Below are 27,252 nucleotides of genomic sequence, written 5' to 3' on the forward strand. Positions count from 1 at the left end.
TTTTAATTTTAAAATATATTATTGTAAAGTTAGCCCAAATAAGAAAAAAATGTATAATTGTAATTATCCTCATGCAGAGGCAGGATTGGCTATAGTTGAAGTATATACTCGATATTATTTATTCTTTGGTGCTGTATTGGTTCCCCATTGTTGCTGTTACAGATTACCAGAAACTTAGTGGCTTAAAACAACACACATCTATAATAATAAAAGCATAATATGCTAATTAGACTGGACATCCTTCCATACATCCTTCCGGACGACCTTCTGGACAAAGCCAGGACTGCGAGGGAAGCCTGGGTTCCAGGTGCCTGCCGGCAGCTGGAGGGAAGCCTGGGTCCCAGGTGCCAGAGGGAAGTCAGTGCTGGCAGCTGGGGGAAGGAAGGCCTACTCTTGCACGAATTTCGTGCATCAGGCCTCTAGTTTATTATAACCTTACAATTCTGGAGCCAGAAGTTAACATGAGTTTTATGGGCTAAAATCAAGGTATTGACAGGATTAAGTCCCATGGGAAAATCTGTTGCCTTTTCCACTTCTAGAGGTTGTTGGCATTCCAAGTCCCCCTTCCAGTAGTGCCATCACTCTATCACTCCATCCTCTGTTTCTGATATCTGACTTTCTTGGCCTCCCTCTTTAATTTAGAAAGGCCCTTTGGATTACACTGAGTCCACTTGAATAATCTCCCCTTGGTAAGAATCAGCAAAGTCCTTTTTGCCATGTAAGGTAATATATTCATAGGTTCTGGGCATTAAGATCTGAACATCTTGGGGTACGGTGGTGCATTATTCTTCTTACCCAGATGCCTTCTCATTCCCTCCATTTAATTCCACCCAACTTTTCCTTTATGCTACCTCCTGGATTTCAAAGACATCAGTACTGTGGTGGTACTCAACCAGAAGCACAAAATAATACTATGTTCTTGACCTTTCTTAGCTTCCCTCTTGTCCTCTACAGAACTTAATGGTCCTCATTCTAAGAAGTACAGCCTACTGTTTCAAAATTTTTTCATATTATTATAGTAACTAAAGGCCCGGTGCACAAAATTCGTAAACGGGGGAGTCCCTCAGCCCGGCCTGCACCCTCTTGCAATCTGAGACCTTTTGAGGGATATCCGACTGCTGGTTTAGGCCTGATCCCACAGGAAGCCCAGATCAGGCCTAAACCAGCAGTCGGACCTCCCTCTCGCAATCCAGGACCACTGACTCATAACTACTCACCTGCCTGCCTGATCGCCCCTAACCACTTGCCTGCCTGCCTGTTCACCCCTAACCACTCGCCTGCCTGCCTGATTGCCCCTAACCAACTCTGCCTGCCTGCCTGATCACCCCTAACCACTCCCTGGGGGGCGGGGCCAGCCAGGACAAGGGGCTGTGGTGTTCTGGTCTCTAGTTGTTCTGGTCGTTCCACTGTTTTGGTCACTGGGCTTTTATTATATGGGATAACACTTAACATGAGATCTACCCTTTTAGCAAAATTTTAAGTATACAATACATCAATGTTGACTAGAGATACAATGTTGTACAGGAGATCTCCAAAGTTTATTCATCTAGTTTAACTGAAACTTTATGCTGACTGAACAGTAACTCCCCATTTCCTTTTTCCCCAGCTGCTGGCAACTAACTTTTGCACTCTTTGATTTTATGAATTTGACTATTTTAATACTCCATACAAGTGAAACCATTTGGTTTTGTGTTTCTGTGACTGGCTTATTTCACTCAGTATAATGTCCTCAGGATTAGTACAGTCATCTATTATCCTCATTTTACAAATGAGGAATCTGAAGCACAGAGAGATTGGGTAATTTATTCAAGTAACATTACCAATCAAACATAGGAAGTCTAGTTCTTAATGTAAGGAGATGGTTGGCAACTAAGCAAGTGGTCAATATATGGAGATAATAACATACCAGGTACTTGTTTTATATTACTGCCTCCCTCCATTAGATTGTGAGCTCCATAATGGCAGGAACATTTTATAGGCTGAGTAAGTATCTTATTCATCTATTAAACATTTACTAAATACTTCAACTGATTTAAGTCCTCAATTAATGCTCACTGAATTATATAAAATTTAAACAAACAAAAATAATCTTTTTACAGTACATGGAGGAAACATTATTCAGAGAGCGAATTTTGCTGATATGTTACTTAAATTACCATAAGGAATTAAATTATCTTAAGCCAACTGAAATGCAGATTTCTTCTATAGATATTTTTAAATTTTGTCAAATTAATCTTCGTGATATTGGACTATTTTAGGGCTAGTTTCATGTCTGCCTGGAAGGGATAAATTAACATTATATATGCCAAGAAGGGATAAATTAACTTTAAAAAAAGAAAAACCAAAAGACTACAGGTCTAATAAGAATATATTAAATACATGTAAAAACAGTGAAGTCTAAATGCTATCCCTGAGGTTTTAAGATATAAAATCCAAAGAGATGACAAGGTATTCATATTCATACTAACATAAAACCAAAGAATCACAAATCCTTAGAGTGTCAAAAGATCTTATAGATTTTAAAGAAATTAAAGCCTCCTTCATAGCATTTATTTCCAAAAGAAGATGTTTTAATAGGAATCGAAAGGGGCTCTGTTGTCAACATTGGCCATTTTAAAGTTTAAAATATTACTAATTTCTTTAATTATTTAATATAAATATTTTCATTTGTTTTACTGCTCACTTATATTGAGTCAGATCTCCAAACTACAAAAGTGTAGCACATATGATAAAGAGTTAAAGAATCAAGTATTACGGGTTAATAATGATTATGCAAACATAACTAGACAGTATTTAAGTTTCTTAATATAAAAACTATAGAAAAAAATCATGGTTCTAAAGAGAGTTTTGGTTTACCAAAAGCCTAAAAACATTAAAATATCAATGCTTTCATGATTAAATCCTCCTACTTTTAAGAGTGATTATAAATTATATTAGTCTCCCATTACCTATTTATAAAATAATCTATTTCTCCTTTAAAAGTGCTACAGGGTAGAATATTCATCTTTTAAATCAAAGTCAATAAAAATATTTTTTAAAATATATTTTATTGATTTTTTACAGAGAGGAAGGGAGAGAGATAGAGAGTTAAAAACATCGATGAGAGAGAAACATCGACCAGCTGCCTCCTGCACGCTCCCTACTGGGGATGTGCCCGCAACCAAGGTACATGCCCTTGACTGGAATCGAACCTGGGACCCTTGAATCCGCAAGCTGATGCTCTATCCACTGAGCCAAACTGGTTAGGGCAATAAAAACATTTTTTGAGAAATTAATGTGCTATAAGCTGAAGTAGAAAAATATGTTTTTTCACAGCTTGAAAATTTCACAAGAGAAAAAAAGGTCAAAATATAAAATTGAAAAATCTTGAATATATTTTATACTTAAAAGAACAAATTTGTGTTCTAATTAATTTGTGGTGCTTTATTGTATGCAATGAAATTTTAAAATAACAACTACCATGGTAAACCATGGTTTAAAAACTGTAATTTTAAATTTAACCCAAGGAATGTGTCTTATTTGATCAAATAGAAAGTCATTATTAAACATGTAAGAAAATAAAAACATGTTTTTGAACTCATATTTTAAAGAGTGATATAGGAATAGATAAAAAGGAAGTTATTAAAAGTAGAAAATAGATAAAATGTATAGTTAGCATCCTATTTCCTCTAGTTACCTCCTATAGTCAATTTGTTTAAAGAATCTATATACCTGATAATTTATGTTGCCACAGTTATTTAGAGTTTTACTACTATATGTAGAAAAGTAGCCTATCAATAATAACATCTTGAGTTTATAGGTAAAAGATTATAATTTTATGTTCACAATAAAAAACACTCTTATTTGGGGATGAATTTTGTTTCAAAAGAGATCTACATGTGAGAAAAAAGATAATTAGGAATAAAAGAGTTATTGTAGTGAAAAGTGATTTTTCAAATAAAATAATCAATTTGTTATGTTTAAACTATGGTTGCTATGTCATATATGCCTGTGTCTAGATATGACATAATTTAGAATCCCACAAATAATTTCAATGATTTTACATTAAAAATTATGCTTTTCTTAAAAAGAATCTCATTTTAATCAAATACATAATTATAATAAATGTCCTCTACATAAACTATTTTAAAGGTGACAGTTGACTCATTTTTCTCTCTCTCCACACGGCCTCATTTAATCTAAAGCCATACCATAGAAATAACTGACATTTCACCACAGAACAGTATCTAGATTATATTATTTTACCTATCTAGTTTTACAAAATGTTTAGATATTGTAGGGCTTAAAAACATGAAACTGTTCCAAACTGATGAGTTCTAAATCTAGGATTAATCTTGGATTTCTGAGAAAAAACTTTGATGGTAACACATTCAACATACTTTTTGATCTAGTAACTTCTCCATGGCATAGAGTCATTTGCCTGCTTTTAGCACCCTCTGCAGGTGAACCAATATTATACATGGCTTAAATGCCACTGAAAAGCAAAATAGAGCCAGGGTACAATAAAGGTGATTAAATTGTGAAGAAATAAAAAAAAATTATACTTTCTTAGTTCTGTTCAGGGAAGACAGATATTATTTATAAGTTAATTACCCAATTTACTAAAAACAAACAACAACAAAAACAACCGTGTGTGTGTGTTTCAAAGATAAAATGCTACTCATCATGACCATGCTACTGACATATAGGAAAAAATAAAATGCAAGAATATTCAAATGATTAATTACTTGAAAAACAAAATGAAACTGTCAACTTACCATCTTTGTTGGACAGCAGACACACCAGGCCATTGAGACATGTGTCAGTGACTTCTAAGATGTTTGTTGCACATCTGCCTATAGTTTGAATAGTGGCTGCTGCAAATTGCTTATCCTGGCTTTTCACGTAAGTCTAAAAATATTATTTCAATTAGTTTATACACTGGTACTATATCAAGTGAACAAAACAATGCCTTTCATATTGTTTTGTCAATACAAAAATTGCAGCATACATAATCTCATCTATAAGTACAATGGGAGAACTAACTGATGACTTAGCTAAATTTAATTTCCTTTTTACTTAAAGAATGTGCCTATAAAAGAGGTACATTTTCAAGCCAGATTCATTCACCTGTGGCTACAGTGGCTTATGACTCCAAAACAGACAGTGGGGAGCAGAGATAGCAATAACCCAAAGATAGCAATTAGTGTAAGTGCAAGACTGAAAGATAGGATGAGAACTCTCTCTTTGGAGGTTTCAGTTCATTTAACCAGTAGCATCTGTGAATCTATGAAAAAAGGGGTTGATTTTTCAGAGACACTAAATCTAAAAATTGGGAGAAGGGGAAGAAAAAAACCAATATGCTCCAGAAATATTTTACTTTTAAAATAGTTTCTGAATAGCAATAACACCAAAATAGTTACAGTGAACAACATTTCAATAAAGACTTTATAAATACTCAGTTTACAATAAAACAAAATACCACACTTTTAATAAATAGATTTTCTTTAAAATAATTTTTTTAAATATATTTTATTTATTTTTTACAGAGAGGAAGGGAGAGGGATAGAGAGTTAGAAACATCGATGAGAGAGAAACATCAATCAGCTGCCTCCTGCACACTCCCCACTGGGGATGTGCCCGCAACCAAGGTACATGCCCTTGACTGGAATCGAACCTGGGACCCTTAAGTCCACAGGCCGATGCTCTAACCACTGAGCCAAACCGGTAAGGGCTAAAATAATTTTTAAAGATACATTGTAAACTAAATATTTATACAAATTTGAAAATAAATAATTCAATTATTTAACAACAGGAAGTTAAAAGATTTTTACAAAATTTATGATAGCCCTAAAGAATTTCACTTGGTTAAACTTTTCTAATTTAAAAACTCAGCTTTTATTCTTTACAGAAATGAAAGCACTTTTAACATGCACATTTATATATAATATATATATATAATAAATTTTAAAATCCAATATTCAACTGAAATCCCAAGCTCAAATGAGTTCATGCTGTAGATTTAACCCTATGGTTATCTAACATGCAAAATAGAATAATACATTTAAATGGTGCCTACATGACAAATGGAGGAGAAAAATCTAAGTATATCTAAAAACTTACAAACTTAGTAAAAATGGTAGCAAGAACATGATTAATTGTTGAAGAAATAGATTAAACAAATAAAAGTCTCTTAGTTCCACTTAGGAAAGATCAATTATATTTAAAAAAACTGTTACCCAGTTGGTTATCTAATTTCCTCAACTAAAAATAAGAGTCTTTGGAAAAATTCACTATTTTACTCAAAAAAATTATAAGTAAACATACCTATGAACATAGCAAACACAAAAATAAGGTACAAAGATAAAAAAATGATAAAATGGATACTGAAGTAATAATATATTAAACAATGGACCTTCTTAAACATCTGGTATTATATCACAATATTCTGAAACAGGTCCAATGTGTCACCTCTATACAACTAACAGCATAAAATTACCCCATCCCAAATGACTGTTTTATTTAAACAATTATATATTTCAAAGTTCAGAAAGATGTATATTTATATTTAACTTTAAACTGAACAAATGTTAAGAATTAGCACTGTATACAAACCTGAAATTCTCGAAGAAGAGTTGATATGTTGGCTTCATTTGCCAAGTTTGTCAAAATTTCAAGCTATAGTAGAAAAAAGAAGAAGTAAACATTTTGAAACAAACTGAAAAGATGAATTTAACAGAGGCTAGGCATTTAATAGAAAGGTAATTTGTGTTTTTAAAAGAAGTCACAGTTACAAATGTTGTGAAGCATTACACCTTTCAAGTAAATTTTGTCTCCCTACATCTACATATACAGAATAGATATTTACAGAGTGCTTAAAAAGTAATTACAAAAAAGAGAATCCAACATTTTCCCTAATTGTTTGTCCCAACTTTACAATTTATATCCAATTAACCTAAACAATTTAAGGTAGTTTGACTTCTTTTATTAAGAAAATTAGAAAACTATTGCCCTCCATGTAATACCTCTGTGTTCCAGATTAATTGTCTTACTGTGTTTCCTTCATCCTACCATCCCAAATTCTTAGACATTTTAATTATTCTGGATTTAGAGTTACAAGAAATATGCAATTAAAAGCCCATTTCCAATAAGCTCACTAAAAAGATGTTTTTACTCATAAAAAGTATCCAATTAATCTGAAGGAAAGCGTGAAAAAGGAAAAAAGCAACAGAGAACAAATAGGACAAAGAGAAAACACACAAGATACAGACATAAACACATTCATATCAATAATAACATTAAAAGTAAATGGTCCAAACATTACAATTAAAAGGCACAAATTGTAGAAGTTCTTTATATTTTCTAAGTACCAGTCATTTTTCAGATATATGTATGGGTATATTTTCTCCCAGATTATGGCTAGACTTTTCATTTTATTTTGATGAGGACATTTAATTTTTCTGTACAATTTAAAAAACAATCTCAACATATAAAAAAGGTAAAAATAACTATTTTTGATCTGAAACATTTGAGACCATAGTTGCCAATTTGATATTGCATTGTCCCCAAATACTATGTATATTTCCTACAAACAAGAACATGTCTTATAGTCCACAATACAACCAAGAAAATCAAGACATTCACACTGATACATCACATCAATGCAATTGTCACTCTCTAAGTTTCACCAATTATCTCAATAATGCATAATAGAAATATCCAGTTCAATATCACACATTGCATTTGGATGTGTCTTAAATTTTTTTATGATTAAACTCAGTTTCCATGTAAATAACCAATAATTCTAATATTTATAGTCCACCCTTTCCACATTGGTTTGTAATGTCTCCTCTATTACACAGTACACTTTCATATACACTGATCTATTTCCAGGTTTTAATTCTATTCCACTTCTTTTTCTGTTTTAATATCACATTGTTTTAATCCATATAGTGCTATATCCAAACTACACTCTATACTGTAGTTATCATTCCCTCAAAACAACTCTTATAATCCCTTGTGTTAGCATAAACTGTGCCTATCTCCTACTTGCAACTCTACAACCTCCCAATCAACCTACTAACCAACAACAAAATTCCCCAAAATGTTATTATTTTAAAATCCACTCAAACATCATCTTTTTCACAAGTCTTTTCTAAATCTTTCAGAGAAGAAGACTGTGTTTTTCACAGCACTCAATTAAAATCTCCATAATATCACATACTGTTAAAATTGTCTATTTACACATCTGTTTCATTCAGTATACTGTGAGTTATTCAGGGTGTGGGCAGCATGTTTTCACTTTGTATTATTAAGACGTAGCACAGTAACTAGTATATAATAATGTAGTTTAAAAAGTTTAAAGAAAATCCCTAAATGATCTGTTTTTAAAAAAAAAACAGATTTCCATTCTACAGATGCTAGAAGCTATAGCAGTATCTTCAAAGAAAACACATATTAGAATATCTGAAAAATAAGAGCATGCCTACCTTAAGTGTCTTGATCATAGTTGGATCAGTTGACCTAACATAGAAACTCTTCAGGTAAGGTTCAAACATACCCTAAATGACAAAAATAAATATACGAATACATTTAATGTTACTAATGCATTCATTTCTCTCTTAAATTATGTACTCACAATGTACATACCTTTCTTTGAATTGACATAGTTGCTATATTCTGTAGGACAATATACTGCACCTCCCTAGAAATTAAACAAGAATTTTCACTGGGTATATTTTCCAATGAAATAGCTTTAAGTACATTAAAGAAAAGGAATTAGTGATAAGTTTCATATTAAATGGAACTCAAATATAATATTGAAAAGTTTTCAGTAAATTTTAGATATTTATGCCTTATTTTAAAGTACATTTCCCTACAAACAATAAGTTAGATTTGATTCATGATGAGTAAGAGTTAAAACCAATTTTATAATACTGTATTCCTAAGATGTAAAGCCAATATTGTAGCTGCTCTGAACACATGCAAGGAAGGTATTCTTAGGCCTGATGAAACAAACATGACCGCGGGGCTCATATAAACTGATTGTGTCAATTCTGCCCAGAGAAACATCATGATGAGAGAATCATTGATCGGCTGCCTCCTGCATGTCCCCTACTTGGGATCGAGTCCGCATCCTGGGCATGCGCCCTTACCAGGAATTGAATTGTGACCTCCTGGTTCATAGGTCCACACTCAACCACCTAGCCACACCAGCCGGGTCAAAAGATATTTTTAATTCCTTTGGGCTACTTGGGCTTGAGGTTTCAAAAATTCAATATATATCATAAACTCTGAGATAAATGAAAGATACATTTTATTTGTTCAAATATTTCCTTTGAAGGAATACAAAAGAAAACGTACATAAAACCATGTCCTACCTACTGCTACGAAGTAAACGCACTAGTGATTTAGAAATAATGCCAGCTTCAGATTTTGGTGATATGTGCCAATACAGCTGAGCAACTGCCATAACCACCTAAAAAATAAAAACATGAAAACAATCAGAACTATGAACACTGGAGCACACTACAGTTTCAAATAACATTCTTACATATTATTTCCTTTAACTCCTACAAAATTCCTATGAAATATAATGAATATGTTACCTTTTGTAGCAGGTAATTAGTGTCCTTGCCCCGAAAATTCATGTCTACCCTCAAACGTTACCTTACCTGGAAATAAGGTCTTTGCAGATGTTATTAATGTAATGATCAGGATGAGATCATACTGAATTAGGTTAGGCCCTAAATCCAATGAAAGTGTCCTTATAAGAGACAGAAAAGGACACACAGAGACACAGAAAAGAAAGCAAATTGACGACGGAGGCAGATATAAATGGTAAAGTGATAAGCCATTCAAGGAATGCCAAGAATTGTTGGTAACCACCAGAAGCTAGCAAAAGGCAGTTTTTCCCTCAGAGCCTCTAAATTAACAGCATTTTTAATTTTTTTTAAATTTATCTTTATTGTTGAAAGTATTACAGATGTCCCTTTTTTTTTCCATTGACCTCCTCCACCCTGCACCTGCCCCTCCTAGCCTTCACCAAACTACTGTCTGTGTCCATGGGTTATGCATATCTACACTAATAAAAGACAAACATGCAAATTGACCATACCTTCACTACGCCTTAAGCCACGTCCACTAGCCAATCAGAGCAACTATATGCAAATCAACCCAACCAAGATGGCGGCCGGAAGCCACGGAGCTGGAGCAAGCAGGAAGCTTGGTTGCCCCAATGATGGAGGAAGCCAAGCTGCCGCGGCCGGCTCTGAGCTCCCCTCAAAGCAACAAAGTTTCAATTATAGAAGATAAATAAACCCCAGATACCTGCTTTCAGCCGGCCGTGGCCACGGAGCTGGAGCGAGCAGGAGGCTGGGTTGCCCCTAGCGATGGAGGAAGCCAAGCTTCCCTCCTGCCCACCCTGGCCGGCTCTGAGCTCCACTCAAGGCTACAAAGTTTCAATTATAGAAGGTAAATAAATCCCAGGGGAAAAAAAAAGGAGAGGCTGGGAGCTTCCATTGCCGGGGTGCTTGGCCAGCCTGAAAACGGCCCTCAGCCACTCACCCAGACTGGCCAGGCAACCCAGTGGGGACCCCCCATCCTAAAGGGGGTGTGGCCAGCCTGCAAACAGCCATCAGCCCCTCACCCAGGCTGACCAGGCACCCCAGAGGGACCCCCACCCTGATCCGGGACACCCTTCACGGCAAACTAGCCGGCCCCCACCCGTGCACCAGGCCTTTATCCAATATAATAAAAGGGTAATATGCAATCTGACCCTAACAGCAGAACAACTGGGAATGACTGGTCACTATGACACACACTGACCACCAGGGGGCAGATGCTCAATGCAGGAGCTGCCCCCTGGTGGTCAGTGCGCTCCCACAGGGGGAGCTCTGCTCAGCCACAAGCCAGGCTGTCGGCTGCCAGTACAGCGGTGGTGGTGGGAGCCTCTCCCGCCTCCTTAGCAGCGATAAGGATGTCTGACTACACCTTAGGCCTGCTCCCCGCTGGCAAGTGGACATCCCCTGAGGGCTCCCGGGCTGCCAGAGGGATGTCTGATTGCCAGCGTAGGCCCAATCTCCCGGGGAGCGGGCCTAAGCCAGCAGGTGGTCATCCCCCAAGGGGTCCCAGAATGTGAGAGGGCACAGGCCGGGCTGAGGGACCCACTCCCGAGTGCATAAATTTTTGTGCACCGGGCCTCTAGTCTATATATATAAAAGCCTAAGTGATTGGATGACCAGACAACCGGCTGGTCACTGTGACACGCACTAACACCAGGCGGCAGACACTCAACGCAGGAGCTGTCCCCTGGTGGTCAGTGTGCTCCCACAGTGGGAGTGCTGCTCAACTGACAGTCAGGGTGCCAGACACCAGGCTCACACTGGTGAGCGCAGCTGTGGCAGCACGAGCCTCTCCCACAGACACTCCCCATGCACACCTCAGTGGCAGTGGCTGCAGGCTCAACGGGGGCCGGGATGAGCGGGAGAGGCACAGCACCTAGCCTGGGTTTGGGCTCCTCCCCGGCTGCCTGCTGCTTCATGCACTACTTCGTGCTGTGCAGGATTGATGTGGACAGTGGGCTGGAGCCCGACAAGCTGGCAAGTAAGGCCTGCCTGCGGCAGCACGGAGGTCCACTGATCCCCCACAGGCCAGGCCAAGGGACCCCACGAATCTGTGCACCGGGCCTCTAGTATGCATATAAGTTTCCTGGTTAATCACTCCCCACCCACCTGTGCCTTCCTTCTGAAATTCGTCAGTCTATTCCATGCTTCTATGTCTCTGGATCTATTTTGTTAATCAGTTTATTTTATTCATTAGATTCCACATATGAGTCAGATCATGTGATACTTATCTTTCTCTGAATGACTTATTTCAGTGGTTTTCAAAATGCAGAACCTTAAAAATAGTCTTTGGTTCAAAGCCATTATAAGAATGATCAGAATTTCTCTGTCGTAAAATATGAGTACTCTGTTTTCCCTACATGCCTGTATACTTAGATCCAGAGATCAGAAGTCTAGACTTCCCAGTTACTGAAAGCATCACTTTAACATGTGACAACTGCAGAAACAGAGCTATCGAAGTTACATCACCTTGTCTTTAGCTCAGAAGATATATTAATACTACTTTATTTCTGATTGGCCTATAAAGTTGTAACAAATGTATGACAGGAGTTTTACATAAGCCTAAAGAGTGTGTGTGTGTGTGTGTGTGTGTGTATACACACACACACACACACACACACAGCACCTGAGGAGGCTTGAAGTAAAAAGTTTCTTTTAAAACTAATAAATATTTCTTTTTAAATACAAGTTTATAAGGTCCTACAATTACTGTTGCTTGGCATTTTTGTTGTAATATAGCTTTCAGATGTTACTTGGGAATTTGAGGATATGTCTTCATTTGTGACCCACAAATACACTTAATTATAGAACAAACTCTTCTGAATTTAAAATCTTACAAAACAAAATCTCAATTAATGACTGACATAATTTACAAATCACTGATGGTGATTTTTAAAAATATTACAGCATAAAGCTCTAGGTTTCCTGAAACAAATTCTTTTTTTTTAATTAGACATATCTTTATTAACACAGAGCAAGTTGTAGAACATTCGTTCATGCAACAAATATTTACTGAACACCTGCTTTAGCCAATGAACCAAATACTGACAAGGCCCTTGCCCATAAAAAAGAAAAGTGTAAATTTTATGTAAAACTATTTACATATATTCATATGAGCACAAACACACATATACATATGCATAAACAAACTGAAACAAATTCTTAAAGTCTCTTGTAAAAGTTGCGAATAAGGCTAAAACAAAAACTATCTATTCATAACCCTTCAGAAGTCAGTATGTGTGTGTGTGTGTGTGTACTTACATATATTCAAATAAGCAGGATAACAAATAACAAAACATATTGGAACAAAAAGTTAGCCACCTCTACTTGGTACACAACCAAATAAGCAGGGAACCAGAACATATTGGGACAAAAAGTACAATCTACCTCTATATGTTTCACCCTTCAAGAACATTTTTGATCAGTATTTGTACTACAAAATCAACTTCTAAGACAAAGTTAAATTAATACGTCAATTATAAAGTAGAGTTTTAGGTGACAAGTAACAGCTACTTCACAACCATCTGGCCAAGCATATTTACAACATTAGTAAAAGAATAATTTTTTATTACTTTGCATGGTTATTTAATAATGATTCAGAAACTAAATTACTAAGTATAAGGTAAAAATGTCTGCTAATTACTAGCACATATATACAAAGCTCATATTCTAAATTCTCAAGCATCAAAAAACAAAAGTAATTCACATGAAATTCCTCATTTTCAAAGTTTTTGCTAATTCATAAGAATATTTTAATTGAAAAATTTTAATAAAATGTTTAACTTGAAACCATCAAGCCTTTAACTATAACTTCCAGTTAATAGGAAATGCAGGTTATGGAAGAAAAAATTAAATAGCACTCTATATAGGAATCAATCAAATAAACACAGAAGAACATTCTGCAAGAATTGAGAGGTTTAAAAGGGATAACAAGCAAGTGAAATGTAGCAGATACTGATTTAGATGAATCACTTATAAAAGATAATTTCAGATCAGTTGGTATTAAATGAGATGGAACTTTATTGAAATAGAAAGGTGGAGAGGACTAGGAAATAAACAGGTTAAAAATACTACATACAGTATGATTTCTATCTTGATTTAAAATATATATATGTATAGACATACATATATGATAATATATGTATATTTATGCAGAAAAAAGATCTGGAAGAAAATACATTAAGATATTGTGATAGTGAGTTCTTAGTGATGGGAATGTGATGTTTCTTTGTTTTTAGTTCTGCTAGTCTGCATTTTCTAATTTTCTATTGTGCATGTATATTCTAAAAATAAAGAATTATTTAAAATAAAAAGGTTAAAATAAATAAAAAATTAGGATATAGATACAGATTATTTTTAATAGTTATTTCTATCAGTTAAAATTTACTATGTATAAGGCATTATGTTAGGTACTTTTATCAAGTAAATACAAAAATAGACTGATATCACATTATGTACCCACAACTACAAACTAGCAATAGAGAAACATACATAGTCTTCCAATCAGCTCAGAAACATCTTGAGCTCATATCTTAGGAAAAACCAATTAACAAAACCACAAAAAAGTAAATCAAGTCCAATAGGCATACAATTATCAAACCAAGTAATATCATCAAAACTTTTTTTATATAAAGAAATAAGCAAATGCTCCATTAGCACACTCAAATATAAAGACTTGTTTACTGAACTTACATACTTTTAGCCATAAAAAGAAATCTGTGAGAATTATTTCTTAAAATTATGTTAACATACCGCTGCATTTCTGCTCTGAAGCAATGGTTTTGTATTCCGAATTAAAAGCCTATGGTCTGGATCCATAGTATAAGGCTTCTTTCTCTTGTCAGCCTTTTCTTTCTGTTCCTCATCAGAGTCATAGAAATTCTTTTCGTTGTCCTCTAGACCATCATCCTACAGGAAAGAAATCCAATCCCATGTTTAGTTCAGACTCTGAACAGCCCAAACATTGCAAAAAGAAAAATTTTTAAAACTTATACAATAATGATAATATTTTACTGTACAACAAAACTGTTGAGGTGATTTCAAAATACTTGCTACTTATATAAAGGTCTTGATTTTTCTCATATTTTATAACACAGTAACTGTCCCTTAGTGCTATTGATGATACTTCTTTTATATTATACAGGAAAACTCTAAAAATATTAAATCCCCATATAAATACCCATAGCTACCCAAAGAGAAAAATCTGACAATTAGATTCTAACAAAGCCTATAATATGAGACTACCTAAAACCTGAAAACTGTTTCTATAAATTACCAGCCATTCTGTAATTGATCAATGGGTCAGAAAAAAAAGAGGATAATTTTTTGAACTGCAACACATAAAGGAAATCATAATAAAGCTTGACAGGTTTACAACTAGTGATTAAGTAGGTCCCTATGTTGTCAAGAAAGACTCAGTTTGAGCTTTAGGTATATCCATAATAGTTGATTCTGTTTTTGTCCTTTTTATTTGAAGTCTTTATTATCTTAGACAGTAAAATCAGTCTATAGGCATTTAGTCTTAAAAATAAACAAAAAAACACAAAAATAATATCTACCTGGATCAACTACTATTTAGAGGTAATTTCTGTTATCAAGTTTCTGAAACGTACTTTCTACTTCTGAGAGAATGAAGTAGATATACTGTTCCCTATTTTTCTCACAAAGTACAACCAGAAACCCAAGATATTATATATAAAACAAGCATTAGAAAAAGGAAAGGCAGAGAGCAGAAGAGTGAGTAGAGACATCAGGACCCAAAGAATAACTATAGGGAGTTCCTTAGGCTTTCATTTTTATCTCATATTTAAGACTGGGTGCTAGAGAAGCAGGTAACCCAGAAACACCAATAAGCACAGATTTAAAAAACAAAATAAAACAAAACACTTCCAAAAGTCTGCCCTATGTTGCCAAAGGACCAAGAAAGGGACGGTCTAGCAAGAAAACAACTTTTTAATAAAATAACTGCTCTATTGCAGCCAACACTAGAGAAAATACCATGGTCCCATACCTATCCTCATCCACGAAGGATGAAAGGGAGAGAGTAGACTTCTACCCTCACCAGACTGTAATGAGATACCCCAATCATCCCACTGTGGTGGTATCAGAAAAGGACAAGACAGCACTGAGACTTTAATTCTCACCAGGTGTTAAATGAGGCAGCCCAGTGGTTCAGTGGAGACCAAGTGGGGAGCTTGGACATTCAAGCTCACCTATAAATAAGGAGGTGACCTTATCCCTCCTCACAAAGCTAATGCAAAAGGGATGCTTACTGGACACTCAGAACCTGCAGCATCCAGTAGTAACAAGGACACACCACTCTGTGGTGTTAGTGGAGGATACATGTATACAGAAATGATGCATTTCTATTCCTCCCAGAAAAAGAGCTATCAGGGAAGTATTAGTGGGGAGCCAGAAATCACACATTCACTCACAGTAACAATAATAACCACAACCTCTGCGACAAACAATGGAGGCTGAGAGGAGAACCTAAACTTTACCATGACCTGGCAATAATAACAAGGTATTTACCTCAGTTTGAATAAGATCAAGAATTTCATAATACCCACAATTTCCATGTCCAATCAAAAATCGCTCTTCATTCCAAGAGCCCAGAGGATCTCAAAACTGGATGAAAAATGATAACCAATAAATCCCAACATCTGAGAAGTGGGGTGCTGCTGTAATAAATACCTAAAAATGATGAAGTGGTTTTAAAACTGGGTAATGGGTAGAAGCTAGAACAATTTTGATTTGCATGTTTAAAAAAACCAAGATTGCCTTGAAGAGACTGTTGGTAGGAATATGGATGTTAAAGTTGATTCGCATGAGGTCTCAGATGGAAATGAGGAAAATATTACTAGAAACTGGAGGAAAGGCAATCCATGTTATAAGGTGGCAAAGAATTTGGCTGAACTATGTTCTAGTGTTTTGTGAAAAGTCTAAGTTAAACATGATGGATTTGAATATTTAGCTGAGGAGATTTCTAAGCAAAGGGTTGAAGGGTCAGCCTGCTTTCACCTTGTTACTTACTGTAAAATGAGAAAGATAAATTGAAAATTTAAGCAAAAGTTAGCCAGAACTTGAAGATTTAGAAATTTCTCAGCCTATCTTTTTGGCAAAAGTCAAGAAAAAGTCTTCAGAAAAGAATGCCAGCCGAAACCGGTTTGGCTCAGTGGATAGAGCATCGGCCTGCGGACCGAAAGGTCCCAGGTTTGATTCCGGTCAAGGGCATGTACCTTGGTTGCAGGCATATCCCCAGTAGGAGATGTGCAGGAGGCAGCTGATCGATGTTTCTCTCTCATCGATGTTTCTAACTCTCTATCTCTCTCCCTTCCTCTCTGTGAAAAATCAATAAAATATATTAAAAAAAAAAAAAAAAGAATGCCAAGGGTATGTTTAGAAAATCATCTGATAAAAGAGATCATGGGTACGACTCATGGGTTTAATAGAGATGGAATTTTACTTGCAGAGACACTGCCAATTGGACTAAAGGGGAGAGACAGGACAAAATAAAGGAGGGCTGTCAGACTTCTGAGATTCCACAGGACAGGACAGTGTGAGGACACAGAGAGAAGCATCTATAAGCCAAGGAGAGAGACCTCAGGAGAAATCAAATCCACAAACACCTTGATACTGGACTTCCAGCCTCTAAAATGATAAGAAATAGATTTCTGTTGATTGAGCCACCTAGTCTGTGGTATTTTGTTATGGCAGCTCTAGAAAACGAATACGTACAGATATCAACAAACTATTCACCAAAGAGATATACAAATGGCAAAAAAAAAAAAAAAATCCCACCAGCAAACATGAAAAAATAATCAACTTCATTAGCTATTAGGGAAATGCAAATGAAAACCAGAGCAAGATATCACCACACACCTATCAGAATGGCTCCATTTAAATTTTAAAAATAGTAACAAGACCAAATGATGGTGAGGACGTAGAAGAAAGTGATCACTCATACATGGTGGGTAAGAACGCAAAAGGTTACAGTCACTCTGGCAGGTTGGCAATTTCTTACAGAACTAAACCTATAATTACTGTATATCCCAGTAATTGCACTCTTGGGCATTTATCACTTGGAAATGGAAATTTATTCTCATACAAAAACCTGCACACAAAATATTCATAGCAGCTTTATTCTTATTAGCCAAAATGGAAACAACCCAGATGTCCTTCAATGGATGAATGGTTAAACAATTGGTTAAACATCTATGCCATGGAATACCACTCATAAATAAAAAAACGTATTACTGATACACACAACTCTGATTAACCTCCAGAGAAGTATGCTGAAAGGAAAAAATTAATCCTAAAAGGTTACATATAATTCCATTGATATAATGTTTCTGAAATGGCAACATTATAGAGATTGAGAAACAATTAGTGGTTGCTAGGGATTAAGGGTTGCAGGGTTAAGCACAGGGAAGAAAGTGGGTTTAGTTATAAAACGGCACCATAAAGAATTCTTGTGATGGCAATGTTCTGAATCTTGACTGTATCAATATTCTGGTTGTAATTATAGTTTTCCAAGATGCTCCCACTGGAGGAATATGAGTAATGTTATACAGATATCTCTGTATTATCCTATATAATAAAAGCCTAATATGCTAAGTGTCTGGTAGTCCAGTCATCCGTTCAACCAAAGAGTAATATGCTAATGATATGCTAAGGCCGCGCAACCGCTCACTATGACGTGCACTGACCACTAGGGGACAGTCAACAAGTTGCTATGACATGCACTGAGCACCAGGGGACAGACGCTCTGACCGGTAGGTTAGCTTGCTGCAGAGGTCCGGCTGATCAGGACTGAGAGAGACAGGCCAGCACACCCTGGATTCCTCCTGCAGCTCCTCCCCTGGCTGGCCAACCTCCCGCGTCCCTCCCCAGCCCTGTGCACCAGTGGGGTCCCTCAGCCTGGCCTGTGCTCTCGCAATCCAGGACCCCTCAGGGGATGTCGGAGAGCCAGTTTTGGCCAGATCCTGCAGACCCCACTGGTGCACGAATTTGTACACCGGGCCTCTAGTTTCTTATAACTATATATAAATCTACAGTTATCTAAATAAAAAGTTTTAATAAATAAAACTAAGGGAAAAATTAGTAAATCACATAAAATCTATTTGTACATATTTATTATTATGACAATAAAAGAAATTATCTAAGCCCTGGCCTGGTGACTCAGTTGGTTGGAGCATTGTCCTGTATACCAAAATTCCCAGTCAGGGCACATACCTAGGTTGTGGATTCAGTCCCCGGTTGGGGTGCTTACGGAGGCGACCAATCGATGTTTCTCTCTCACAGTGATGTTTCTCTCTTTCTCTTTCTCTCTCTCTCTCTCTCTCTCTCTCTCTCTCCTTTCCTCACTCTTAAAAAAATCAATGAAAACATATCCTTGCATAAGGATTAAAAAAAAAAAGAAATTATCTAAAATGTCATACTTTAGTTTGCTTGTTGTTGGTTATTGGTTTTTTTAATATTACGTTGTATGAGTTCTTTATATATTTTGGATAGCCCTTTTATCACATGTATATTTGTAAATATCTTCTCCCATTCAGTAGGTTAGGGCTTCAATGAATAGGTTTCAGGAGACACAAACATTCAGTTCATATATACCACAGCAATATATTGGTAGAACATCTGACACTGGGTTAGATGTCCCTGACAAGACCACAGTAGGTAGGTGATGAGCATGATCACAATCACTTAGTTAAAATAGTTATTCAATATGAATAGCATACCTTATGAGAGAAATACATTCAGTAGAAAAATGTCATATGTAATAAAAATTTAAATTTAATATTTTTTGCAAAGAAAAATGAAAGGAAAAATCTCTTTCCCCCCAAATTTGGTCTACGTAAAAAAAACCACCCAAGGATATGAATACTGGCTTGGAGACTCTTTTTCCTTCTGTGAGGTAACTGCTATGCTCTTCACTTTACATGTTTTATACCATAGCCCAGTGACCACTATACCACACAGGTAGAAGTGTGGGTTTGAGGACCATTGAACACTGAATCTCCCTCAATACATCACAATTACAGAATCACCTGTGCCCAGTAACTTTGTGTTGAGCCACTATGAAAATTCAGTGTTCAATTGCCCACAACACTCCTCATTTCTTATAACTATATGTTCAGCTCCAGAATATAAAAAAACACGTTTTCTGAATGCAGGAGTTTTCAAATTTTTGTAACTGAGAAATCTAGATGATCTACAAAAGGCATTTTTCCAAATTTCTCTGAAATAAAATATACTCATGTTGAATTTAGACCTAAAGGTTCCAAGGCATCAGAAAAAAGGGTCCCAATTATATGAAAACTAACTAATCTCCATCTAAAGATGGAAAATAATTGCTTTTTGTTAAGCAGAATGCATTTTACAGTGGTTCTCATTCAATCAGAGTTTTAACTTTATGAGTTATACCTCATGAACTTACAGTTTCAGCCCGCACTAATGGAATAGCTTGATTGTATTAATTCTCTGATTTTAGGAGCCAACAACATAAGTTAAAAAAAAATCCAATCAAAAATAAATAGATCCTGAGGCATAGAAGCATGGAACAGATTGTGGAATCTCAGAGGGAAGGTGGAGGTGGGTGGGTGGGAAGAGATCAACCAAAGGACTTGTATGCATATATGCATAACCCATGGACACAGACAATAGGTTGAAGGCCTGGGGGCGAGGGGGAGTAAGGGGCACAGTTAATGGGGGTGGAGGGGAATGAGACATATAATACTTTCAACAACAAAAATTTAATTAAAAAAAATGTACACAATGGCAATAGTCTCATTAAAAGTATCAACCAAAGACTTGTATGCATGCATATAAGCATAACCAATGGACACAAAACACTGGGGGGTAGGGGAGGCTGGGAGAAGGCCAAGGGGGAAAAAAAAGGAGACAAATGTACTACTCTTTGTAATATTTTAAGCAATAAAAAAATACTCAGAAAAAATAAATAAATAAAATTAAAAAGTATATGAATAAAAAAGGTAACTATTTAAAATAAGAACATAAATAATAAGGAATCTTTAAAATGAATGCTTTATAACTAATGGAGGCTTCATTTCAGTATCATCAGCACATGGTCCATAGTTTCACATTAAACTGTACACTGAACCCTTCATCAATAGTTGCCTGAAAGAGTGCTCAAAAACTTTTTATTCACATTGTAAAACATGATTCTACCACAACTCTTCACTATTTTGGTTTTTAAAAGTTCCACAGAATAGTAAGATTAAAAAACAGTCCACTAGCAAGAAACAAAGCAAAATTTACAAAAAAAAAAAAAAATTTAACCCATAAAATAAAATTCAACAAAAAAAGTCATCTCTAACACTTAGATCCTTTAAAACCGGACTTAAATGTGAAGTTTTGAACTCTTTCCCAAAGTGCCTTTGTATTTTCAAAAAACTGCTAATCAAGAACTATGTACAATATATGAATTTTGTGTTCTGATGAGTTCATATTTTATACCTATCCCTAAAAAACTTAAGAAACTTATTTTAAAAATTCTTTAAACAAAATTCTAAACATGGAACTTTCTTACACCTACAAAGGGTTTTATCATTGAAGCACTAATACATTGAGAGAAATAAATGTAGATGAATCACTCTAAATTTCAAAAGGCACACATACTGCCACCAGAAATATATTTTGGGTTCATATGCAAAAAGAACTGTGAAGTTATACAGTTTTAAGTTCCAAATTAATAAAGTATTTTGATATTTCTCGAAAAACTGTCATCTCCTTGAGAAAGTTCAACTTTAATGAGATAGATTAATAAAATTAGAAACATTCCTGTCAGACCCAATGCCGGAGTTTTATTTCAGTTTATAATTAATGCCACTAAAAGCTTGTTTTTTTAATCACTTTTAAAATTTACTTGATGTTTTATAGCACTTTTTAAAGTCCATTACTTCTACAAAAACAACTTTAGTCTTAGAGATTTATACTTATGCTTCAAGTATTCTCCCATAATAGCCTGAATGACACAAAGAAAATATTAAAGTAATTTTATGTCCTTGAAAATTATACAAACTTGACCTAGAATAAAAAAACAACCCACTAGGACTGCAAAGAGTAAGGTAAATTTAAGAAAATAAAAATGCAAATATGCATTTTAGCAGTCTCTTGAATTTATTAACCTAAAAGGTTTAATTTCCATTTTCCTGCATCAGCTTTATTTATAAAATGTCGTGCCCTATAAATACGCTGTTATTTTCTATAGTCAAGCACCCTCTTAACAAATCTTCTCATTAATATGTAAATTTAAAGTCAATCGGTCTTCTCCCTGACAGTCCCATGAATTCCTAGTGCTCTGTATAATCGGCTTTGACTTGGCATCCACTATTTATCATCAAAGATGTCAGTTAGAAAAATTATAGAAAATGCACTGCAATTGATATGACTGAAATCTACTTTGTCAACACTTAATTGTTCCTCAATTCATACATTTACATATAAACAGCCTAAATACTGATCCATAATGATGCAAATAAACTAAATTAAAAATCTCTTTTGCCTCTGAAGAAGCCTATTTGTATATGATGTGTTCATTTGAGAACTTACTGACAAATGCATGTACATCAGCTCATCTCAAAAAGTATTGCCACTAATTTTTAATTCCTCAAAAAAGAATTGTGCTACCTCTCAAGCCCATAAACACAATTCTTTTAAACACGGTTTTTAAATAATTCAATGAGAAATATTACCTCTATTTGTGAAAAGCAAATTTAATTATGGTTGTTAGCTAATTGCGATCTGAGTATTATGGATTGGGGACTTCAATATTAGCTTTGACTGGAACATAATAAGCAAACACATAGAAACTTATTAAAGTAGACAAAGGGATATTCTTAAGCAGTTCTTTACTTCATGGTATGCTTTTTACATGAGAAGTGAAAAATGAGAGCAGATATAAATCCCAAATACTTCTCAGTTCCTTCCAGGTATGATCAATCATTGCTTTATGATTCAGTTTGCCAACTTTTAAAGTTAAAATCACCATATGGAGTCCTTAAAAGTTGGATGCAACTTAAAGTCTAGGCCAAAAAGTCTTCAAGTCTAAAAGGGTTGGCCTGCTCACTCAAAAGTTTCTCTATAAAACAGAACTGTAACTAGGCACAGAAAGTCTGAGATGGGTTAAGTGAAAGAGTGAGCATAAACATGGTCTAAATCAGCGGTTCTCAACCTGTGGGTCGCGACCATCAGAAAACACATATAGCATATCAGATATTTACATTACGATTAATAACAGTAGCAAAATTACAGTTATGAAGTAGCAACAAAAATAATTTTATGGTTGGGCGTCACCACATGAGGAACTGTATTAAAGGGTCGTGGCATTAGGAAGGTTGAGAACCACTGGAAATGATGCTAATCCATTTGAACTTTATTTTTGTACGATGTATTTGTACTAAAAATCTAACATCTTTGACAATCAATACATACATGTATTGATTTCAGAGAGGAAGGGAGAGGGAGAGATAAAAACATCAATGATGAGAATCATCAATCCACTGCCTCCTTGCATGCTCCACACTGGGGATTGAGCCAGCAACCGAGGGTATGTGCCCTGACCGGGAATCGAACCTTGACCTCCTGGTTCATAGATTGACACTCAACTACTGAATCACAATGGCTGGGCAACAATCCCTTACTTTTAATGATACTATAAAGGATGACCTTTCAAATCTTTTCCACTGGTAATAAACAAAACATATGTGTATCCAAAGAGATACAAGCCTGTTATCTTGATTATTTGTGGGTGAACTGGTATCATTTTAAATTAATAAAGTGAAATGTGTTATCTAAAGTAAAATTTATAACCACTAGAACAAATGAAATTAAATGGTTGCCAGTAATTGGCTCTAAAGGGTCTACCAAGATGTTATGAAAAGGATGCCACTTATTTCACAATGTTCTTGAATTGCTTCTATGTTTTTAAGAATATATACAATTATATAGTGGGGCCTTGACTTACGAGTTTAATTCGTTCCGAGACCGAGCTCGTTAAGGAGCTCGTTAACTCAAATTACTCTGTCAACTCAATGCAAAAAATCGGCCGAGAGACAGCTGGTATCTCAAAAAACTGGTTAGTCGGGACACTCGTAAGTCAAGGCCCCACTGTAGTTAGCTAAACCCTTACTCTTCTATTTTACTGGGGGTTTTTCTTTTCTTTTAGCCCAGGAATCTTTCTAAAGGAAATTATATGCAAAGCTGCATTTGAAAGGCAGGCAAAGGCGAAGCCTGCTCGGTTTGGAACAGTCTAGAGACTCTAGAGCAACACCCCCTTGGTTGGTCCAGTGGCAGTACCACAGCATCCTAGGGCAGAGGAGCACACCTGAAAACTACTGAATTAGTCCATTAACCACATAATTTAGAATAAAGCCTAGGTCAGATTGCAAATAAGTGGCAAAGATAAGAAATTATTTAGCCCAATTCCAGTGTACCAGGACAATGACCAGAGTTTCATCTCATGTTTGTAATAATACTAGTAACTAAGGTTCACAGCATTAACATGTAAAAATAAAGAATGCATATAGTACCAATTTCTTAAATTATCTGTCAAAAGAATAAATATATATGTAGTATAAAAGTTAACTTCTTTGTTTGGCAAATAGCTTCAAACATAAATTTTATCTAAAATGAAATTAAATTCAAGAAACATAAATAAATAGACAAACTATAAAGACATATTTTTAGGAGATATGGTAAAGAATGTATATATTTTAACTCCAGTTTTTACATAGTGACAAAGCAAAGGATCATTTGCATAAAGCTACTAAAAGTAATTTGATGCTGACAGGAAAGTACAATAAAAAGTTTTATTAAATAGTGACAGTGGCTAGGTAAGAAAATTACCTATAAAACAGGAAAAAAAAATCTGAATAGCAATCTGGAAAAGTGCTGGCTGAAATTAAACAACTAGCTATTAGCAACAAAAATCTCTTGTCAAAGTCACCATTTACATTAAAGGGCCAAGACATTTACAGCATGGACATGTTGCTTAATCCAGCACAAATGCCATCAAAAGTTTACTTTGCTAAATGATAAAATTAACTTTATAAAATAAATGCACAGATGGTTAGTAAAACTGCATCAATTTAAGAGCCCTATGTGACATGACTTTTATATATGGATAATTCAAAATATACTTCAATTTTTAAGCAGGATAAGCTAAAGTTTTATACACTATGCCATTAAATATATATCATCTAATGACAAAACAATGACCAATTATCCCTGCATTTATATTGGTTTCCTGCTTTCTAAAAGAACATGAGAAAAACAAGATCTCCTTAAATACACAGATTTCTATAACTTACTACTCTTAATTTTCATACACATTTTTAAAGTGCATTCATTTTCTTAGTATATTTTGTAAGTGGAAGATTACCCAACACTTACCTCTTTCCAAGGACTGACAAACTGAGTACGAGCATATCGAGTCAGCATGTGGATTATGACAACCTGTCCCCATTCTTCTACATCAACTAGTAAATTACATAGCTTGCGGTAATTCTTGTGAATCAAATCTATTCTATCTGGGCATACTTCTTCAAAAGCCATCACAACACTGCCAGCTACCAGCTGGAATAGAAAGAAATAGTAACTCATTAAAAAAAAAAAAAAAAGATTTCCCACCATCAAAGATTCTACTCAGGCATTAGAGAGGCGCAATCAGTATTATGACAATCAATGTTTAAAATATTCAGTCACTCAATAATAAATGATTACACATGTTTAAATAACAAATTTTAAAGATGCCCTAAAAGAATAATTTTAAGAGTTGTAACATGTCTACAAAACTAATAATTTTCTGAAATATTAGTATTAAAAATTGGGGTAATTTTTTATTTCATGAGGTTAAACTTCTACAAATTGTTCACATATGGATTAAATATAATCATCATGCACATTTTTTCATTTTTAAAGCTAACCTAAATTATAATCTAAAGATTCATTATTTAGTACATGACAATATTCAGAAAAAGAATCAAGACAATAACCATGACCACATATCAGTTTACAATGAGAATGACAATAATTTCACAATGAATGTATCTTAAGATGTGAATGAGAAACTCATAAATGTTTTTGAAACAAAAGCACTTTCATATCTTACACATTTTAATCCACCTGTTTTACCAATATAGTTTACTTACAAAGAAAATGCAGGCTAAAATTTTAGTACAGTTTTATCACTTATGTGCTTAAATTAAAATAATGTATTACCAACAAAAGGCAGCTTTCTCTAAGACCAATTAATGAACCATTAATGCTGTTTTTGGAATTCTTATGCTTTTGCAAAGTGGTGAAATGAAGACTTCTTTGGTATAAAAATACAAGCTGAGCAAAATATATGATACACAAATACTTCTATACATGTACCAGATATATATATATATAGTTAGCCAACAATATAAAACAACTTGAAAAAATAAATAAATTAATATCATATTCTTTCTGAACACTAGGGATCTTCATTTTAGTGTCTAAAATTTCCCCAATGACTTACAATACACAATTAAGTAGAAATATAACTTACTGAAGTAATATACTGAAACGGTACTTTTTGAAAAATATTAGATACATGATATTCATATTTTTAATGTTTGTCCCTCTACTTGGCTGACATTTAGTTTATTAATATGCAACCAACAATACAATTGAAAGAAAACAGCTCAGAATATAGACTTGCTATTATGCTAAACAAGTTTCCAGTCCTGTGGGGATTTTATGAATTACCAATCAGTATAAACGTGAAGCTGCATTTATTGACTCCAGCCCTGCCCATGTACTGGCGCCTGCTGGTCTCAGCATGTATGCACCTCAATTGAAAAAGCAAAGAATTGACTATTTGTGTGAACTATATAAAACTGTATTACACATATAATTTTCTATTTGCTATTGATATGGAAAGGAAGTTAAGTTAGTGTTTTCAACTTTACATTTTGATGTCTTTTTCATAAATTGCTCTTTAAAAATTATATTCTGTGATAATCATATTTCAAAAGGACAGAATTAATATTTTAAAATCTCTTAAAGCAAATAAGTTTATAGCATCAAACTATAGAATGACTTAGCAATTGTGAAATATATCTATTATATATGTTTCATACATAAGCATATATGTATCAATTGGTAAAAGGTGTTCAAGTACAAAAATAAATAATGCCACTTAGAATAAAATAATCCATGGAATTGAAATAATAATTCAACAAACTTTAAATTTAAGAACCGTGTAAAATCAATTTATTTTGCCTAAGCCTAGAGGTTGTTTTGTTTTTTTTCAAATTGTTTGGTAGATACCAAATAACTAAAAGAAAAATCAGCTACCACACGGTATTAAATCTATTAAACCAAGAGCTATAGACACAAAATAATTCTTAAGTACTAACAAAGAACACTAGTTCATGAAAAATGAAAGAAAATAATTACTTAAGTACAAATAAAGTTTAAGGAAACAGATAAATAATTAGGAAGGATGTAAAAAAAATACCTTTGCAAAATAAAACTGGCTATCTTAGATATTTCATTGTATAGTTTTAACAAACTTACCCTAGGTTAAAACACTGCCAGAAGAATTGATAATTAGGGTCTGTTAAATGTTCAATACTCTATAAAACTCCCAGAATTAAAA

The 27,252-nt window shown here is 34.6% G+C and overlaps 1 protein-coding gene across 4 annotated transcripts in view; it reads right to left on the reverse strand.

Annotated features, from left to right (window-relative positions):
- Positions 1-27,252, reverse strand: part of AP3B1 (adaptor related protein complex 3 subunit beta 1) — a 188,031-nt gene that overhangs the window by 115,958 nt on the left and 44,821 nt on the right. For all 4 annotated transcript variants that reach the window (XR_011471189.1, XM_070412228.1, XM_070412229.1 and 1 more), the window contains exons 7-13: positions 25,017-25,199; positions 14,355-14,510; positions 9,360-9,457; positions 8,629-8,683; positions 8,469-8,540; positions 6,595-6,657; positions 4,758-4,890 (exon numbers count right to left, since the gene is read on the reverse strand). Coding sequence is in view for 3 of the 4 variants with exons in the window: in XM_070412228.1 (XP_070268329.1) it covers positions 4,758-4,890; positions 6,595-6,657; positions 8,469-8,540; positions 8,629-8,683; positions 9,360-9,457; positions 14,355-14,510; positions 25,017-25,199 (760 nt within the window). In the remaining variant the exon portion in view is untranslated. The remainder of the gene's footprint in view (positions 1-4,757; positions 4,891-6,594; positions 6,658-8,468; positions 8,541-8,628; positions 8,684-9,359; positions 9,458-14,354; positions 14,511-25,016; positions 25,200-27,252) is intronic.

This window comes from Myotis yumanensis, unplaced genomic scaffold (genome assembly GCF_028538775.1).
Source record: "Myotis yumanensis isolate MYYU_CA2020_CCGP unplaced genomic scaffold, mMyoYum1.0.hap1 SCAF_4, whole genome shotgun sequence".
Taxonomy (NCBI): domain Eukaryota; kingdom Metazoa; phylum Chordata; class Mammalia; order Chiroptera; family Vespertilionidae; genus Myotis; species Myotis yumanensis.